A 21032-nucleotide genomic window follows, 5' to 3' on the forward strand; every position below is an offset into this window, starting at 1 on the left:
ACAGTGGGTTCATAATGCTATTCTGATCTCGTTAGTCAAATACACAAGTATGCGAAGGCGGGAAATAGGTTACAATAAAAATATGAACGCCGAATCTGTGTTGCAACACCAGATTATTTCCGAACTAAAATAAACTATTCAATCATTCGCAAGTTCGGAAATTTAGTTCAATGTTAGAAGTCGAGGAACGCGTTTAGCCCGCTAATACGTGGACTTGCTGGCTAGATATTCTTCGTTCATACTAATCTAGAAATATCTCCACACAAGTACACGTTTCCGGGAGCAATAGCCAGATTAACGCCAAATGCCAAGTCAGAAACTATAGAAAGAGTATACAAATTATGATGAATTCACTGGCGTCAGACAAGTTATGAAGAACACGACGAAATTTGAAGGTATCGCTAAAACGATGGCAGTAAAGACAGATTGGATTTTGAGGCCAAATGTGCTAGGCTCAGTTTAAAGAAGCGCGAACTATAAAAATATACGCCCAAATGTGCTTTTAGTTCACGGCTCCTACTGAATGATGTAAGAAGATTCTAGAAGATGAAATTGGGATGCAAATATGACCATCTTCAATGACCATTGGCATACCTATAACGGCAGTATGACACATACGGACGAAAATATATTATGGAATCATGACTTTTGCTATCATGAGAGCTGAAGCGGCCAAAAGTTCGCTAGACTACCAAGTCTTGAGGCACTTAAACACTTGAATACCGAAATATGAGCCATATACAGAGCTAATCCCGTTTCAGGCTGAGTAATAGTCTACGCCCCATATTAACGAGAGCAATTGATATGACTCACTGTGTGGACCCCGCTAGTCTTTATCAGTTGGCTTCTGACCTAACACACGGCCTAACAATCAGTGCATCGAACTTACACATACTGGGTGGATGGATCTCAATAGAGGAAAAGTCTTCTTAGTCGAGGAAAAAGCGTAAGCAAGGAACACGTCAAAAATATCCACTTACGCGTCGCCTCCTGACCTAAATTAAAACAAACCAGGAATACGAGGAATCTACATGTAAAATAGACCCGTATTTATCAGTTGCTTCTTGACCTGACTGAAGATGTAAGCAAGAAACGGCGCGTTGGAAGATCTGGAAAAATCTGAACTTGTTAGAATCAGTGCTCCCTAAACTCGTGTTTTTTATCAGTGCTTCAATATAGAGGAGAGTTAGTGCCTAAATTATGAAACAGTGCCCAAAAATCAGCCTTCAAAGCTGAAAGCTGAATTATGAACATAACTGTGTAAAAGTGCAGCAAAAAACTTCCACTTACCTTGATGTGTGAATGCTGTGTGTGAAAAAGGAAGATGGGGGATACAGAGGTACTTGTTGGTCGTCATATTGTCGTATGTACACTGTTAATGTATTGGACCCCTGCCAGATATCATATTGTTAATAATTGTCAGCTTGTGCGTTTTTAGGTTATCCCATGTTTTCGTGAATGAACGGAAACGTTGGAAAGCATTCTTCATTTCACATTTGCAATCTTCTTATTTCTTTCATGTAGTTATTTAGGATATTTTGCTGAGTTCTTATTAGAAGTCAGCAAAATGTGCTAAATACCTTAAACTGTTAACTTATCAGTTAACAGTTTAAGTTAACCTATGATAATCATCATATTCATAATAATTATCATCTTAAATCTTTGTCGCTTGTCGTAACATTTGTATTATTACCAGAGGACCCGGTGAACTTCGTATCACTTCCCTTCTAATATAAATCTTATGTGGATTTGCACGAATATTTCAAGACTAAAATAAGCCAAATTTTTATAATATTAAGAAAAATGTATCTTAATTATTATTCTTGTCTTAACGCTGCCTAATAAGACGTGTTATCATCAGATAACACTTGTTGGTGATATCAATCACGATGAGTTGCTATCAGTAATGAGCGAATTTCACTTCTGCTCGTATGGTGTCTGTAACCTGTACCATCTGGGCAAAAATATTTTCGTAGTCTTAATTAAAGAATATATTGAAGATTATTTTAATTAAAAAATTCGGGCCCAGGCGGACCGCGGCAAGCACTCACGGCTTTAATTAAAATTTGTTATAAAAATCCCGCTCCGAAAGAAATTAATCATTCACCCTGACGAATTAGGTCGGCGTTAATGTTTGATTAACGATGCGTTTGATCTTAATTAAACCAGCGATGAGGTTTAAACAGCTAGTTTTACACGTCAGTAAGCTTATGGACTTCCCCCCTGATAAGACACTGAGCCACACCTGAGTTATGCAATGCATTTGTCTTTGACTGTCAACTGTCAAGCTACTTTTCTTACTTTTCAGACAGGGACAAAATTATGTCGGTTAGGAGTTGGACTCCCACACATAACTGCGAATTCGCATCGCAAATATCTGCGACAAAATTCATAATAAAAATGACATTACGATTTACGATGCGATGTTGTTTGTAAGGGTGTTGGGACTTAGGATTAGAATTCTGAGATTCGCGTCATCATAAAAAACTTTTGCCTTTGACTAGGTCACTAGTCATTATTTACAAAATATTAGCCAGTGCGTCATAAAGAAAATATCACATTCCTCCATACTGTGACAGGGATTTATCGTCTTAATGTTAAAATAACTTTGGGCCTGTTTCACGACTTCCTGATAAGTGACGGATAGGATATCCACAACGTTTTTGACAGATGGTGTATGGTCTATGGAGTATCTGTCAGATAAGTTGTGGTCTGTAGATAGCCTATCCGGCACTTTATCAGGAAGTGGTGAAACAGGCCCTTAGTTTCCACTATTTTTTATTGTCTTACTGTAATGCCCGGGCCGCACCTGCGTAGTGCTTCGTACTTAAAACGATACCATTGGACGATCTGCGTGTATCGTCCAATGGTATCGTCTCATAGAACGAAGCTTCGTACGATAGACGCATAGCGGCCGCAGCATAACAGTTGCGTATGTTTAGTGCATTTATGCGCACCTAATAATTTGAATAATATGATTAACACTCCTGTTAACTGCGTGTTAGCAGTCGGCCTAAATCAGGTCAATTCAGTTGTGGCTGCGAGCTGCGCTCTAACTTGTGTTTGATATTCTGAATTTGAAAACTGCAGTTTTAGTTAATTCGTCCCATAACATAATATTCAGAATCTTTATCATCGTAAACTTTTTTTTACTATTCTCTTCTTGTTCACTTCCGCTCATACACTTCTCGACAGAAAATACGACTTCCAGCTGTAACTTTGGACACCTTATAAGTTTGAGATCATAAATACTACCCACCAAAGTAATAATAATAATAATATAATAATAATAATTAGTAATTACCTATCTTATCTATACTTAATATTATAAAGCGGAAGAGAGTTTGTTTGTTTGAACGCGCTAATCTCAGGAACTACTGATCCGATTTGAAAAATTTTTTCAGTGTTAGATAGCCCATTTATCGAGAAAGGATATATTTTATGACGCTAAGACTAATAGGAGCGACGAAATACAGGAAAATGTGGAAAAAACGGGGGAAAATATTTGAAAGGGCTTATCTCACGAACTACTGGAGCATTTTTTCGGTTATTTGGCACAAATAAGAAGTACCCCACGTGAAAGACCATAAGCTATGTTTTGTGGACTAATTTGTCTGTAAAATATCAAATTTACGCGGGAGAAGCCGCGCGGATCGTCTAGTTCTCCAATACAGATTCTAGACAACCATTGAATTTATTCAGTCTGTCCGTTCTTGAGCTATTAACTTCCCAACAACAAAAATCTATTCAAACTTTCACAATATCTAAGAGTTTTGTTATGGACCGCAGCATCTTATTATGTCGATTTATATTCAGCTTTTTCTTTGGCCGCTCTCTTTATGTAATTTAAAAATTACCATAAGTCTATTACAGAATATTACAGTGGATTCATTATCGTTAGAACTATCATTATCTTCTTACAGAATTTTTGATCGTTATTCCTTAAGAGGAGTCCACACCGCCCTTTTTTCCATACAAACGTTGTCCCCTATTTCCTCCCTGGATAATGCTAGTAGAGTTATAATTTTTTTCCTGAATATCTACGGCCACTAATACAATGTCCCTATGTTTTCTTTTTTTTCATAATTTAATTATTAAATAAGATATGAACGTTCAAAAACCAAAAAAAATGGCCAGATTTTCCGCTGTGTTCAAACGTCCAGAAAACTGATTTGGCTAGATTATACAAAAAAAAGCAAAACATAGGAACACAGCTTAAGCCTTTTTTTAATTTTTAATGAAAAAAGTACTTAAATCGATTAAGTTTTGGAGAAGGAATCAGGGGACAACGAATCGTTGATTTTCTGGATTTTCTGCAGTTGTCTCTATCGCGTTCTGCGGTATAGGCTTGAGGTAAGGGAGACAGCTATAGATATTACACGTACTTTTTTTTCATTTCTCTAGCCCCTGGTGTATCCTCTTAACTAGACGCCCGCAACTCCGATGCGCCAAAATTTGTTTATCACCCGGGAACCGTACATGTTTTCGGAAAAAGTATGCTATGTCCTTTGCCGGGTCCAAAGTATCTTCTTACCAAACATCAAAATCGGTTCAGCGGTTTGGGCGTTAAGAGGTAACAGACACACATTACCATTTTTAATATTATATTAATGGAGGTATGAATTTACATTGATTATTATTACGGACTAATATAGAATAAATAATTACTTATAGTCCCCCTGCACCGTGTTTAAAATAAACTGTTGATTTATAATGTTATCTCTCTTGTTCTTTCCAACGTGAAAGAGAGAGCATGATATTTTAAGAAACGATAATTACCGATAAGTGATAACCTAGACTAGTTAAAATGACGTCACTATATTGTTTGCCTGCGTCTCAGGCCTCAGCGTTATCAGTAGGTGTCCGTGCAAGTGGAGCGTGGTTAATGTTCTCTCGACGCGACGCTTTGATTTTATTACATCTTTACTACAGAAATATTTAATGATTTCTGGGTATTAGCACAGATTACTAAATAGTTACTACGTTAGTTATAAATATTAGTAACAGCGTGGCCTGGTGGGGTGGGAGTGGGACCTTTGATTTGTACTCGCAAGGTATAGTTTCGATTTCAGGTTGTAGTATGAACTTAAAGAGGAAAATCTTTCGACCGAGCGAGACAGCATGCTCGGTTAGAAATGCCACAGACATATTATATCAAGAAATTCAAGATAGATATGCCGCATGTGTATCGTGTACTTCGCGTGCCATATCGCGTTCCCAAACGACGAGCAATGCTCGTCTTTCGAAAGTCTTTTCGTTAGTCTGCTATCGGAATCGGACGTCAATCGGATTCGATTCAAATTTAAAAAATGCCTTAATGCGTAAAAGTGCCGTATTGAGCTGTAGAAATTCAAATAGAAACGTTGGCCTTGATAATGGACACGTTTCTTATCATCGGTACGTCACAGTAGGTAGGAAAAAAGTGACACGCTCGTTTTCATACAAATGGAGCGACATGCGGTATCCATCTATCTTGATCTATGTTTGTGGCTAAAGCACACTGGCGTAAATATCTAGCTGTGCTCAGAAACTTCGATAGCGCGATGCAGAATTGTGGCGCTAATTGTGGGTACAGTAACAACTATTTATAAGATCTCGAGTACATTATACGGACGCTCTTACGGTAAAGGAGAAACATCAGGATTCAGGAATGAACGGTTCAGTACGTCTGGTACTCCGTATCAACTACTTGAGGGTAACCTTACGATGTTTTTCTTCACTCAGTCCGCATGGACTTGAGATTTTAAAATGAACTAGAGATCGCCCTATGGTCGAAATTCGACCTTCGTTTCAACGACATTAGGACTACTACCTACATTTTGTAAAAAAAATATTGACTTTATCAATTTTTTTTCAACTCTTGTCTCTGGGACTCAACTGATCTCAGACTGGCTGTGTAACAATGACATAATCCGTGTAAGCATTGTCTAATAGTATCTTAGATTCAATAAAAAAAACTATAATTCATTTTCAATTTGTCACCTTGTTGTCAACAGACTTCAAACATAAAAGAGTATAATTCGTATGTATAGGCTTGTCACTCAAAAATCTGTCATTTTTCCTAGTGTGTGTGTTGTAGTGTGTGTAATGTTTTATTTGTTAAAAAAGTGTATGATAAAAGCATAATTTCAAAATAATATTAGCTCGATGCACTTCTTCACCATATAAACTATAACTGTGCAAAATTTCATTCACCTACGTTTCCCCATTTTTCGTCAAAAGCGATACAAAGTTTTTGGCTCACGTATTATAATATAGATACGCACCACTTCACACTTGGGGTCGAACCTGCACCTCAGTGCGAATGAAAGGTCTACCCTAGGCCACGCACAACCAGCTCTTAGACAGCAGCCCGCAGGAAATTACAATTTTTATGTCATAGCCCTCAAGATCGGGTTTGCGGCGGTAAACACAGTTTACTGTTATTATTTTTCAGTCATTTCCTTTCGGATCCACTTTACGTAAGAAGATATGTTGACATTATCTCCAATATTGAACTAAGAGCTCAGCTAAAATGTCACGTAATCTATTTTAGGTACCACCATACCACCAGAAATAAAATATTTCTTATAGATGTTTCGTAAATAGATGTTACATGAAACATCCTTGCTTAGAAGTTCGTTTTCCGGGCAGAAAGCGTACTATTTTTCGGAAAAGTCTGATGCTTCGTCTTTCTCGGGACTGAAAGTATTTCCACGCCGAATATCATCATAATCAGTATAGCGGTTTAAGCTTAAATAGGCGACAGACAGACGCATTCGCATTTACAATACCATAGTATTAGTAAAGACAGTTCAAGTAATTTTAGCCTGTAATTCCAAAAGAATCCAAACTTTTTCGAGCTTGTATAGTAGTTAGCAAATTATAGAAAAAAATCCCAACCTATGAAGAAATGGGCCTAGAAAATTTACAATTCCTTTGTGGTATATAGCACAAAGCTATAAACCCTGTTTTAGTGTACTTTATGGGACGATCTAGCGACCTAGCCACACCTCTGTGTGTGATATCAATCAGCTGAGTGCTGTCCTGCCTACTTAAACAACCAAATCAGTTTTTTATCTATGACTATGACATACCTAATACAATTTTAGTTTTGTTTATCTTTACTTGAATGCGAAAGTGTAATACTTACTAATAATATGTTACCTCTTCACACTTAAATCGTTTAACCGTCTTAACCGATTGAGATAAATTTTAGGTCCTAAAAAGAGACATAGTTTTTTAGGTTTTATTTTTTTAAGGACGAAGACACGTAAAATATTTCACGATTAAACCTAATGGTTTAATCCGTGGATTTAATCGTGAATATTTTACGTTTCTTGTGTCCGTATTTTCCAGCTATTGTATTTTATACGATAATGTATTCACATTTCATGTATTATTAATTTATTAGGTAGTGAAAAAGCTATTGTTTTGTATTGCAAACAAATAATAATTATCTGTCTACATTATGATAATTGTGTTTGTGGACTACTACGGCTTTAACCTATAAGTACACATAAACATACTTAACGTTATTTTCATAACCTGATAGGAAAATGATTTAGTACGAGGGCTGCTATTTATGTATCCGGAATTAAAAAAAGAAACAAACATATATCATTTAATATGGTTTTATTGCTTTTCAAAATATTCGCCGCGATGATCGACACACTTTTGCATACGCTGGAACCAATTTTCATAGCACTTTTTCCATTCTGATTGAGGTATCTCCAAAACGTGCATTTTGAATGCATCAACAGCCTCTTCGCGGCTCGAAAAACGTTGACCACGTAATTTGTTCTTCGCGTATGGAAATAAAAAGAAATCGTTAGGTGCCAAATCAGGGCTGTACGGCGGATGACCAGTCAATTCGATCTTTTGACCCTCCAAAAACTGAGTTGTTTCAGCTGAGGTGTGACAGCTAGCATTGTCGTGATGTAATATGATTCTGCGTTGTCGGTTGTCCTTTCTTATTTCTTCAAAGACTTCTGGTAAACAAATGGTCGTATACCATTCAGAATTAACCGTTTTACGATTCTCTAATGGCACTGTAGCCACATGTCCATTAATTCCAAAAAAACAGGCGACCATTTGCTTCAAAGTACTTTTTGCACGAGTAACTTTTGTTGGTTTCGGCTCATCTTGGAACACCCACACCGTTGACTGTTGTTTAGTTTCGGGGTCATATGCATAGATCCAAGATTCATCACCTGTGTAGATATTATAAACGGCTTTTGACGTACCACGGTTGTATTTTTTTATTCATTTTTTAGCACCAATCGACACGAGCCCGTTTTTGATCGATTGTCAAGTCGTGCGGAATCCAACGCGAACATATTTTTTTACAGCCAAATGTTCGTGTAATATCTTATGTATGCTCGTCATACTTATGCCTAAGGACCCCTCTATCTCGCGATATGTAACATGACGATCACGCATTATTAGTTCCCGCACAGCATCTATATTTTGTGGGACAACAGCTGTTTTTGGGCGACCTTCTTTATTTTCATCCGTGAGCATAGACCGCCCACGATTAAACTCACTGTACCAGTGATAAACAGTGGTTTTTGATGATGCTTCATCTCCAAAAGTTGCGGTGAGTTGAATAAAGGCCAGTTCCGGATACATAAATAGCAGCCCTCGTATTCATTGGAAGCATTTCGTTTATAACAACTTTATTACTTAAACGAAACGACTAGTACACACTATACGTTAACTAACTCCTTATAAAAACCTATATATAGGCCTACCACGAAACCGTTTTGAGACTCAAACAATCGGACGAGAATGCCGCGTCCTGCTCTAACAACGTTATTTCACGTTTGTTTCAGTAGGACGCAACATTCTCGTACGATTGTTTGAGTCTCAAAACCGTTTCGTGGTACGGGCCCTAAGACGTTATTTACCTATAGTTATTCAATGTTTTTCCCTTGTCTTTCAAGCCTCTTTTCTAACTTATCAGATAAGAGACAAAACATCTGCAATTCTCATAAATCTTTCCTTTTGATATAAGAGCCAATACAGATTTTGACAATAAATGTTAAAATGATGCATATATTTTAATATACTTAGACTAAAATCTAAACAAGCTAAACATGTGCTCTGAAGGCCTCACTTTACAACTGGCATTAAGAGCCACATAGAAGTCCCCAAAGTAATAATAAATTCATAACTTTCATATGAGGCGTTAGTAATTCGCTTAGGTGCCAACTTTGGTGATTACCTCCAGACGTGAACAGTTAATTGCATACATTATACGGCGTGTATTTTCAACCTTATCGCTGTGACAATAAGGAGTAGCTACTCCTTATTGTCACATAGCTAAGGAGTAGACTACCGCACGGTACACCTTTGGAGGCACAATTTGAACTATTAATGTGTCTCGAAGTAAATTATTTATTGTTAAGTGAGATGACCATATGCACATAAAAGACCACATCAGATTAAGCCAATTATTTGTAGAAGCCGAATAGCTACCTACTTAGTTCTTACTAGTAAAGTATCTCTCATTAAATACTAGTAAATGATAAGTTGTTAAAGTCCAATCGGGTCCCATATTTTTAAATAAAAAGTCAAAATTTGTATGCAGTAAGTGTCCACTGTCCAGTCTTGTCATTTTGATTGCATTTTTGAACAACTTGGAACTCGCCTGGCGTCTGTGTTTGACGTCATAATTGTTTGTTAGCGTCATCGATGTCACAAGTGTTTTTCAGCTGTAATGACGTCACAATATTTTTCAGTTACGTCACGAGCTCGAGCGCGTCGTGTCGGAGCGGGACCGTCTACTGGCCGAGAGTTCGGAACTCGGCGCTGATAAGGCCACGCGTGAATCTGAACGCGCAGCCCTACGGGGGCAGCTGAGGGACGCGCGCCAGAGGGAGCAGCGCCTACTGCTGGATATCGGAGACCTCGAGGACGAGAACATCTCGCTCCAGAAGCAGGTGTCCGCGCTTAGATCGTCTCAGGTAAGTGTGTCTTTTTCTGTTACATACACATGAGCGGGATGGCACTAGCGGCGTGTCAGAGGGAGTAGCGTTTATTGCTGGATATCGAAGATCTCGAGGACGAGAACATCTCGCTCCAGAAGCAGGTGTCTGCGCTGAGATCGTCGCAGGTGAATCTATCTTTTTCTGTCACATACAAACGAATAATATGGTATAGTATCGCCCCCGAAAAGCAGATAGCGCTGTCACTTTACTTGTGAGTCTGTCCCTCTCTCTTATGCTTAACATAAAGAATCTGGAAGTCTGTCCTTCTCTAACACACATGAGTAGGGTTACTATTGGATAAAAACATCTCACTGCCATTCAATGATGAGGAAAAGGTGTTATCGATGTGCTCGTCACAAGTTAATCTGTCCGTCTTTCACGCACACAAGCAGAACAGCACTAGCAAAGTCTGAGTACAGGAATTACATTGGATTTATTTTTATTTCAGGTCGAATTCGAAGGTCTAAAACATGAAGTGCGGCAACTGCGCGAGGAGGCGGAGAACGCGCGCGCAGCCGCTGACGAGACGGCGGCGCTGCGGCGTATCGCTGAAAGGCAGCTTGCCGAAGCCCTTGAAGCGCTGCAGGCGGAGAGAGAGGCCAAGTTCGCAGCGAAGAAGGAACTCGACGCACACCTGAGCAGGGAGGCACAGTTCAACATCACAAACTTGGCGTACAGCATACGAGGTAAGATGGCGTGTTGCTACTAGAAGTTGTCGCATATATTTAAAATATTTAATTTCAAAGTAAGGAGATTATTCTCTAAAATATCCTTACGGTAATGTTATTTTAGTTGCGCCATAAATCGCTAGATGACGCTCTCTAACCGCGTGCATGCTGATGCTGATGCGACCACCTCTTATCGAACTTTAGACTAACGTTAGCTATGACGTCACAGGCCTGCCGGACGAGGCGGGGTCGGAGGAGGGCGAGGCGGGCGGGTCGGGGGCGGAGCTGGGTGGCGACCACCACGCCGACCTGTTCTCCGAGGTCCACCTGCACGAGATAACGCGCCTGGAGAAGCAGCTGGAGCAGGCGCACGCCGAGAACGTGAGTGTCAAGATGTATAGCTTCCCAGGGCCATGATTCACTGGATGCGCGCGTATGAAGCAGGCTACCTGAAGCTTACTTTCTTGATATTGTCTTGAATGTGATGCACTTTTGTAACTTTTGCTAAACTTATTGCGAGTTCGCACGTGCGTGAAAAAAAATATGGCTGCACTTGCCGCGTAAAAGTTTTAGAATAGAAAATTGCACTTGTCAAACGTCCTGACGTCACATCAATAGCCAATGGGAGCACTCAAATGTCACTTTTAAGTAAGTGTTTATTGGTTGCACTATACAGCACAGATTAAGTAAAAAGTTCAATGACAGATACATGCACAGTTTATATCCATACTCCCGGCCTTGGAAACCCTAGGTTTCCAATAGATGAATATTACGATGAAGATGCTTCAATCTCCAAAAGCGGGCAAATTTTGGAGAACGCGCGTCGGACCGTTGTCGTTGCTGTTTTTATCTCGGCGACCCTGGAGACACCGTCCTTTCCTGGGTATGTCTTGATTATGCGCCCAAGGCACCATTTCAATGGGGGCAAGTTATCTTCTTTGATGATGACAAGTGTATTCTCTTTGAGGTCGTCAGTCTGGAATCTCCACTTGGATCGAGATTGCAGTTCAGAGACGTATTCGCGTGACCATCGAGTCCAAAAATGCTGACGGATTTTTTCGATTCTCTGGTATCGTGTCAATCGATGGTCGGGGATGTCGTGCAGGTCAGCGAACACTGGCGAAGTCAATGGGCGGCCGACCAAGAAGTGTGCCGGACTTAGGGGCAAAAGATCGTGTGGGTCACTTGACATCGGAGACAAGGGCCTGGAGTTCAGGACAGCCTCGATTTGAGTCAACACTGTACTGAGCTCTTCAAAAGTCAATCGTGCATTGCCTACGGTTCGTCGCAAGTGATATTTGCAACTTTTAACCCCCGCTTCCCATAAACCACCGAAATGACTAGCATACGGAGGATTCATTCGAAATTTAATATTTTGAGATAATGCGTAATCTTTAATTTCTCCTGATATACTTGAAAGGAATTTTGAAAAGTCGTTCATTAAACCAACAAAATTTTTGCCGTTATCACTGAAAATTTCGGCCGGTTTACCTCGGCGCGAAATGAAACGTTTTAATGACAGCAGGTAAGCATCAGATGAGAGATCACTCACCAGCTCCAGGTGAACCGCACGCGTTACAAAACATACGAATAAGCATATGTATGATTTAATAGATTTAGCTCCTCTCCCTTTACGGTTTAGTATGAGCACTGGGCCAGCGTAATCGACGCCGCAATATAAAAATGGGTAACCTGGTTGAAGGCGTTCCCGTGGAAGGTTGCCCATTATAGGCGTTAATGTTTGACCGCGCATTCGTCTGCATGTGACACACTCATGAACGACCTTCCTGGCTAAATCTCGCGCTCTGACAGGCCACCAAGAATCCCTCAAAGCAAATACTAACGCTTGTGGCGGCGCATGTAAAAGCCTGCGGTGCTCATAACGAAATAGTAATAGAGCAAAATGATGTCTGCCTGAAATTAAAATCGGGTGTTTTTTATTAAAGTTAAATTCGGAATAATTTTCTAAACGTCCTCCTACCCTTATCAAATTAGATTCGTCGAGAAATAAATTTAACTTGGTTAAACTAGCGTGCATATTTTTTAATGATTGTTTCTTCGACAAACAATCGTATACGTCTCGATATGACTCATACTGCGACAGTCTAGCGAGGGATAGTTCGGCTTCATTTATTTCAGATACATCGAACGCGCCCGTGTGCCTCTCACTCGGTTTATTGCGCGCGTTATAAACAAACCGTATTAAGTACGCCATAGTACGCTTCATTCTATTAAACTGCGAGAACCTCTGAAATGGAAACCACACTCCAGCATCCTGACTAACAGTCAAGGTGACTGTTGCAACAGATTTCAACTCTGGTAAATTTGAGGTGTTATAGGACTCCGAATTAAAGTCAATATTAATATCGTGAAGAAACTGAGGTCCATCCCACCACATGGCGGTGCCCCAAAGGTCATCTAAATTGCGACTGCGAGTGATCAGGTCAGCTGGATTATGTTCTCCTCTCACGTGACGCCACGAGGCAGTACTAGTTAATTCCTGAATTTCAACAGTTCGGTTCTGGACAAACGTTTTAAGCAAGTTAGGTGACATGTGGAGCCATCCTAACACAATAGTCGAGTCAGTCCAAAATACTACTCTATCGAAACTACTGCGCAACGAATTAATTATTTTTGAGTACAGCCGGGCTCCAACTAGGGCGCCGCACAATTCGAGCCTAGGAATACTTATGGGTTTAGTCGGGGCGACCTTTCCTTTCGCACATAATAATCTAACAGAAACACTATTGTCTGTATTAATAGTGCGTACATAAGCGCACGCGCCGTACGCGGTAAGAGAACTATCGGTAAAAATATGTAACTCTAAACGGTCAGGGTTGTCACTTGCAACATAACGAGGAATGCGAATATTCTGTAAATTAATTAAATTATCGACGAATCTAATCCAAATTTGTGCGATATCACGGGGAACTTGTTCATCCCAGCCTAATTTTAAGAGCCATAATCTTTGCAATAAAACCTTCGCAATCATTACTGTTGGACTTAATAATCCAAGTGGATCAAAAATTTGAGACGAATATGACAGTATAATACGCTTTGTTATGGTTTCTTTAAATATATTATTAAATTTAGTCTGGTAAAATAACTGATCAGATCCATTATGCCATCCCAACCCTAATGTTTTATGATGATAATTATCGCCTAGTGACAATTCTTTCGCTGTATTAGTAAATTCTTTAAATTCTGTAAAATCAAAATTAAATATCCATTTCCTGAGGGGAAAACAACCCGACTGCAAGTTTTTACAAATATCTAAACAAATTTGTTTTAATCTTTCTTTATTAGGGTTGCCACATAACAGATCATCAACGTATATATCTTGTTTAATTATACTGGCAACTTCAGGATCACCACACTCTTGAGCAAGTTGCTTAATGCATCTGCAACTTAAATACGGTGCCGAAGCCGTACCGTATGTTACAGTTTTTAACTTATAAACTTGTAAAGCATCGTTGGGATTGTCGCGCCATAGAATTAATTGTAAGTCACGCTGTTCTTCATCGATAAGTACTTGTCGATAAAATTTCTCGATATCCGCGCAAGCAACGTACCTATTTTCGCGAAATCGTAACAAAATTGAAATTAAGTCTCCCTGAATTGGCGGCCCTACCAATTGCAAATCATTCAATGAGTATCCCGATGAGGATGGCGCGCTGGCGTCAAAAACGACGCGCAGGCGAGTTGTAGCTGCGTTCTCGCGGAACACTCCGTGATGCGGCATAAAATAATGTGGAGTTTTATATGTGTCGATACATTCCATGTGACCTAATTCGCAATATTCTTTTATAAAATCTATATATAATCCTTTTAAATTCGGATATCGTTGTAAACGTTTCTCTAACGCCAAAAACCGTTGTTCGGCCTGTTTACGCGTATCTCCTAAAACATTCGGTGAATTTTTTAGAGGTATCCGCACAGAAAATCTACCATCACTCAATCGTTTAGTCGTTTGAACAAACAACTCCTCACAAATACGTTCGTCTTCGTTGCGCGACTCATTAACCCTATTATTATTATTAGATAAATCCTCTAATTCCCAAAACTTGCGTAATTGTTCATTTAAAGAAAATTCCATGTCCACACTTTGCATAAAATTACAATGAACATGTTTAATATTTTTATCATTTTTTAACAATGGCCCCGATATTATCCATCCTAAGTGCGTGTTCTGTAACATAGGACCTTTATTCAAACGTATCCTGCCATCTGTTATCAAGTCCCAAAATATATCTGCGCCGATTAACATGTCTATGGGTTGACTTTGATAAAACTCAGGATCCGCCAAAACAATACCGTCGGGTATACATAATAATTCGCTTCGTATAGCAACAGCGGGCAGCGAGGAGGTTATGTGCGGCAATACAAGACATTTCGCGCGCGTATGATAGTTGCCTTGTATAGATTTAATCTCGACATCACATATCTTAGAACACTGGGATATCGATCCTCCAACGCCCTTTATTTGTTGAATGGACTGTAAACTTTGCGTATTCAATTTATCACATAACGATTGTGTAATAATGCAGCGTTCACTACCACAATCGAGAAGTGCGCGTATTTTATGATAAATACCTAAGTTATCTGCTATTTTTACAAGTGCAGTAGATAATAAAACCGGCTGCATATCGGCTGACGACTGCGCGTATTTGACGTCTATTTGTGACTTACTAGCCGAGTTGCCTGCCACATGCACGTGTGTAGTATCCGAGTTTGAACCGTAAGCGCGCTGATCTGAAGATGCATTATTGCTTAGCTTCGACAGGCTGCTACAATAATCTGCATTTTCGTCGCGATGAATTATAGAATTATGTTTCTTATCACATCTACGACACGGTCCATACTTACAAACATTAGCTGAATGTCCTCCTCGCAGACAATTTTCACATAAATTCTTGTCGCGTATAAATTTTAATTTATCTTGTAAGTTTATCTCTAAAAAAGATTGGCACGAATATAACTGGTGATTAGCAGAACACATGGGACACAATTTATATTGCCTTTTAAATTGTGTTTTATTTTGGGACTTATCTACGGCTACATGACAATGAACTTTAGAAGTATTAAAAGAATTTTTATTAATAGGTAAATTTTGATATTTTTTGCTATCATAAGTACTACTCTTATTGTGCGTAATAGTAAGAGTTTCTAGCACATCTGCCCTTTCTCGTAAAAAGGATAATAAGTTATCTAATTTTATTTTTGTATCCGTTGACCCTAACACTAGAGAACCTTTTCTTTGCTCCCATTCTCGTTCAGTTGTAGTATCAAGCTTAGAAACTATTATATATATTATTAAGGTATCCCATGACCCTGTGGGCTCACCAAGAATTTTTAATGCGCGCAAATTTTTAAGAACTGTATCTATAAGTTTTCTTATTAATGTTGGTGATTCTTTTGATAACGATTGAATTGAAAATAAAGCTTTCACATGATTGTGAATGAGCAATCTATTGTTATTATATCTATTTAATAATAACTCCCAAGCAATATCATAGTTATTTGTTGAAAACTCAAGAGAATCGATTACTAATTCCGCACTACCTTTTAGCGAGGACTTGAGATAATGAAATTTCTGTATACTGCTAATTTCTTTTGAATGATGAACTAGGGACAAAAAGGTATCACGGAATTCCAACCAATGCTCATACGACCCGTCAAAAGTTGGCAAAGAAATAGTTGGCAATTTTACTGACTGTAATGCGCTGTTCACCGGTTGCCCGGAAGCTTCCCTATCATCTTTAACCAAAACCCGTGTCCTAGCTAATACACTATAGTAGACAGTCTCAAACTCATTACGAATCTCAAGCTGATTGTCTAACTCGGATTCAGATAGAAGTTCTTCTATTTTATCTTGAATTTTATTGTACTCATTATATAAACTAATTATTGCGTCTGTGCGAAGCTTAATTTCGGCCTTTTGGTCAAATAATAACACTTGGTTTTCAAAGGTTTCAATGTAATTTTTTAAACTTAGTTAACCTTCCTTTTATGGAGGCCCTCTTTTTGGATAAATCACGTAACATATCATTGGCCTTTGATTCTAGTGTATGGGAAGTCATTTTTGTGTAATTTAGAAAAGAATTCAGTACTTACAGTTGTCCGAAGCACTGCACGATGGACTTTAAATACTATGACCGTACCGACTTACTGACAGATTTAATCACGCGTACACAACAACCTGGCCGAATCGCTTCACCAAATACGCTGTGCTGCTACCAAGCACTTTGCCCAAAAGTTCAATTATGCGAATTTCTTGAATCTTCATAAGCTGCAAACAGCCGCCTTTTGTATCCTGGTGCTGGTTTGGTATCCGTGGTCGGAGGTCCAAAAATTATGGATGCGCGCGTATGAAGCAGGCTACCTGAAGCTTACTTTCTTGATATTGTCTTGAATGTGATGCACTTTTGTAACTTTTGCTAAACTTATTGCGAGTTCGCACGTGCGTGAAAAAAAATATGGCTGCACTTGCCGCGTAAAAGTTTTAGAATAGAAAATTGCACTTGTCAAACGTCCTGACGTCACATCAATAGCCAATGGGAGCACTCAAATGTCACTTTTAAGTAAGTGTTTATTGGTTGCACTATACAGCACAGATTAAGTAAAAAGTTCAATGACAGATACATGCACAGTTTATATCCATTCACAATGCGCAACTACTCGGATTCAGAAACAACATCGCGCGACATCCAAAAAACCGCTCGCCGCGTTAGGCATTGACCAATGATCGCGCGGTAAGGTTTCCGAATCCGAGTCAAACTACACTACACATACTACACATACTATAATATTATATTTCGTTTCCAGTCGCAGCTGTCCGCGTCGCTCCGCGCGGCGCAGTCGACGGCGGAGACGGAGGGGGCGGCGGCGAGCGCGCTGCGGGCGGGCGTGCTGCGCGTCGCGTCGCGCGTCCAGGCGCTGCATGCGCTGCACGGAGAGTCCGGACCAGAGGTACGCATACGTACGCGCAATTGAGTACACATGCACACACGCGCGCTTTCTGCACATACGCACACACACACAAATAAATGACTTTTTAATTGGACGTCAACGAGTACAACAATGTCATGTATTGGCAACATTGACGAATACGTTGTTTATACTTGACAGGTAGCCAAATATAAACAACGTGTTCGTGGCGTTGTCATGAAATGATATGATTTTGACATAAGAATAAGACTTTGCGGTGCATGCGTCAAAAACTGCGCCAACGTACACAGTTTCTGAGTGTCAATGAAGTTATGTGTCACGATTGTGACAGTAGATGTACATTATATGTTTTGTTACAGGAGGGTGACAAGTGCGAGGACGTGCCGGCGCGCGCGGCTCGCTGGCTGACGTGGTGGCGCGTATCGGGCGGTGAACTGGCCGCGCTTTGCACCGCGCTGCAGCAGCTACAGGTATATACATTGATTTACTATATAATATTACCTTCTGCTAGGTAGGTAACGTAGTGAAAATTACCTACATAGAATGTAGGTTATTTTTAAGCGCTAAGCTACGTAACACAAAACGTAAATTCAATGAAATATGAAGCGTCAGGTCGCTCCACTACAACATAGTGTCGCTTGGTGCGTCGTCTAGTGATTTAGAGTTACTATCTCGGTTGGGTGAATCTGATACTGTATAATTTAAATTTAAAAAGAAATAAAGATTATTATTATTGTTTTATGGAATTACCAGGGTCCGGCGCCGGACGGCTCGCCCGCGCAGCTCCAACGTCACGCGCTGGCGGACCTCAGCGACCGCGTCGCCGACGCCGAGCTGCGCTGCGCCGCGCTGCAGGCCGACGCCGATCTGCTGCGCGCGCTCGCCGGAGGTACGGACACAGATATGCAAAAAAAAAAAAAAAACCTTTCTCCAATTTTTCAGCTAAAGTCAAGAATATTCCACAGGGTATTCCACAGGGATCTTTGTTGGGCCCTCTCTTATTCAACATATTCATTAATGATATATCCACACAATTTTCTAATTCTAAGATCTTACTATTTGCCGATGACATGAAGATCTTGAAACAAATCAAAGGCATTGAGGATGCTGTGTTGCTTCAGAGTGAAATTAACAACTTTTTTAAATACTGCAAATCCAATCGCTTTGATCTCAATGTTTCTAAATGCTTTATTTGCTCCTATAGTCGTAAACCCAATCCTTTAACGTTCGATTACAAATTAGCTAACTTAACTTTAACACGAGTTCACGCTATAAAGGACTTGGGTGTAACATTTGACTCCAAGCTTTTGTTTGACACGCACATAAACAACATAATTAATAAAGCATCGAAATCACTCGGCTTCATTTCTAGAATAGCATCTGATTTTAATAATATAAAAACTTTAAAAATACTATATTGTAGCTTTGTCCGCAATCACCTAGAATATTTTTCTCAAATTTGGAACTCCAATTATCATACGTACATCGGAAGAATAGAAAAAATCCAGAAAAAATTCTTAAGACTTGTCCAATTTAAATCCAGAACTTATGTATCGAACTACTTATCGCGTTGTAAAAAAATTCATATTCTTTCACTATTTGAACGCAGAAAAATTGCCGACATAGTTTTCCTACTTAAAGTTCTCAACGGCATCATAGATTGTCCCGAAAAACTTAGTATCAGTGTCCCATCAGCATCACTTAGACATCAACTTCTGTACGTTCCCCCAGTATCAACAAACTATCGTCGAAACTCCTATGTTTTTAGATCTAGTAGAGCGTACAATGAGGTGACTCGGAACACAGAACTGGACTTATTCTGTACCAGTATTGGTAGGGTAAAGAAGAACCTTAGCGACCCCTTTTTTAAATAAATTAATATCATACACAATATTATTATATACAATATTATTATGTAAGTATTCTATTCTTTGTTTGCTGTTCGTTTCTTTGTTTAACTTCTCTAGCGTATTTTATGTGTGTGAAAACTTGTAATTGACCTTTCTGTGTTATTTTAAAACTACTTGTTATTCTAACTGTAAGTTTTCCTAAATAAATAAAAAAAAAAATGCCTACATAGAAACACTCAGGCAAAATTTAAAAAAATAAATTAATTTGCGTTACTTACATTTAATGTATGTTTGACTTCAGTTGTTAGAATAGTAGCTGAACATACTAAATAAAGATAAAGGCGTAGTGCAGATTTTAATGGAATAAAAATATATAAATAAGATTCATCTTAAATGCTACTCGTCCTTCATAAATATTAAATACTATCTTTATTCGCAGGTGCGGGTCGCGCGTTGGCGTCAGCGGCGCCGGCGCTAACGTCCGCGGCGGAGACGCTCGCTCAGCTGTACCACCACGTGTGCGCCGTCAACGGCACGCAGCCCGAGAGAGTGCTACTCGAACACGCCGGACAGACAGACGGTCAGTACTACAAGGATGTTTTGACAGATTGACGACGAGGATACGACTAGATTGAATGTCACTCTCAAATGTTTTACAAGATGGCGTAGCTCATGGCTACGTGCCAAAAGAGCCTAATAGGGCTGTAGCTAATACTAGGATGGTATTGACAGGAAGGCTGATTTTCGGCACGCTTCTTTACGCTTTCTCGCACAAACCTGTAAAAAGGGATCTTTCCATTGAGATATATTTAAGTATGAATTATTATAACCCTTCAACTGTTGACCACGCTCTAGGAGCTTGATATCAAAAATGCGCGCATCTGTGGACCGCGCTCCTGGAGCTCGATTATCACCTTCGTGTTTTATTTTAACCACAGTATATCGTAAACTATATCTTTACCGCTCTAACTTGCACAAAGTGTTCTTAATATAACAAAGACGGGCTATAGTCACTTCTAATGGCTCTAAAACACACTTACGACGATTCTAGAAGTTTCGAACTTGACCCTTGTCATAAAATCGCGCGCGTACTGACAAGTTTTGTTTTTTGTAAAGCTTGTAGATTGAAAAAAATGTATGGAGAAGTGTGTTTTTCTTATTGATGAATGTTAAATAATGTTTATTTATGTAAATTTAACAAAAATATTTAAAATTATTTTTCTTTTTTTTTATTAAAAGGACAAAAAATCTTAATTTTTTTGTAATTCCGATTTCAAATTTAAATGAATAAAACTTAACATAGCAAAATCGGATTAATTTATTTTTATTATCTCAGCTTAATGCATACAGATTCTATTGGATAATTTATTTTTATTATCTCAGCTTAATGCATACAGATTCTATTGGAATCTGTATGCATTAAGCTGAGATAATAAAAATAAATTAATCCGATTTTGCTATGTTAAGTTTTATTCATTATTAACATAGTTATAATATGCATCCCACATAAGGAATTTTAGAGTTATCGTCATTTTAACGCGTCACGCGTGAACATCCAGAAGTAGCCCCACAGATGCGCTTTATTTTCAATATGG

At 39.1% G+C, this 21032-nt stretch overlaps 1 protein-coding gene across 3 annotated transcripts in view; it reads left to right on the forward strand.

The window, feature by feature from the left end:
- Positions 1–21032, forward strand: part of LOC121737048 (protein bicaudal D) — a 37444-nt gene that overhangs the window by 5806 nt on the left and 10606 nt on the right. For 2 of the 3 annotated variants that reach the window (XM_042128584.1, XM_042128585.1), the window contains exons 3-9: positions 9723–9947; positions 10420–10657; positions 10869–11020; positions 17465–17608; positions 17947–18057; positions 18341–18476; positions 19877–20017. In XM_042128584.1, the coding sequence (XP_041984518.1) occupies positions 9723–9947; positions 10420–10657; positions 10869–11020; positions 17465–17608; positions 17947–18057; positions 18341–18476; positions 19877–20017 (1147 nt within the window). Of the gene's footprint in view, positions 1–197; positions 1340–9722; positions 9948–10419; positions 10658–10868; positions 11021–17464; positions 17609–17946; positions 18058–18340; positions 18477–19876; positions 20018–21032 lie in introns of those variants that run through there. The other variant, XM_042128586.1, reaches the window with a different exon arrangement.

The sequence above is a fragment of the Aricia agestis genome, chromosome 20 (assembly GCF_905147365.1).
Source record: "Aricia agestis chromosome 20, ilAriAges1.1, whole genome shotgun sequence".
In the NCBI taxonomy this organism is placed as follows: domain Eukaryota; kingdom Metazoa; phylum Arthropoda; class Insecta; order Lepidoptera; family Lycaenidae; genus Aricia; species Aricia agestis.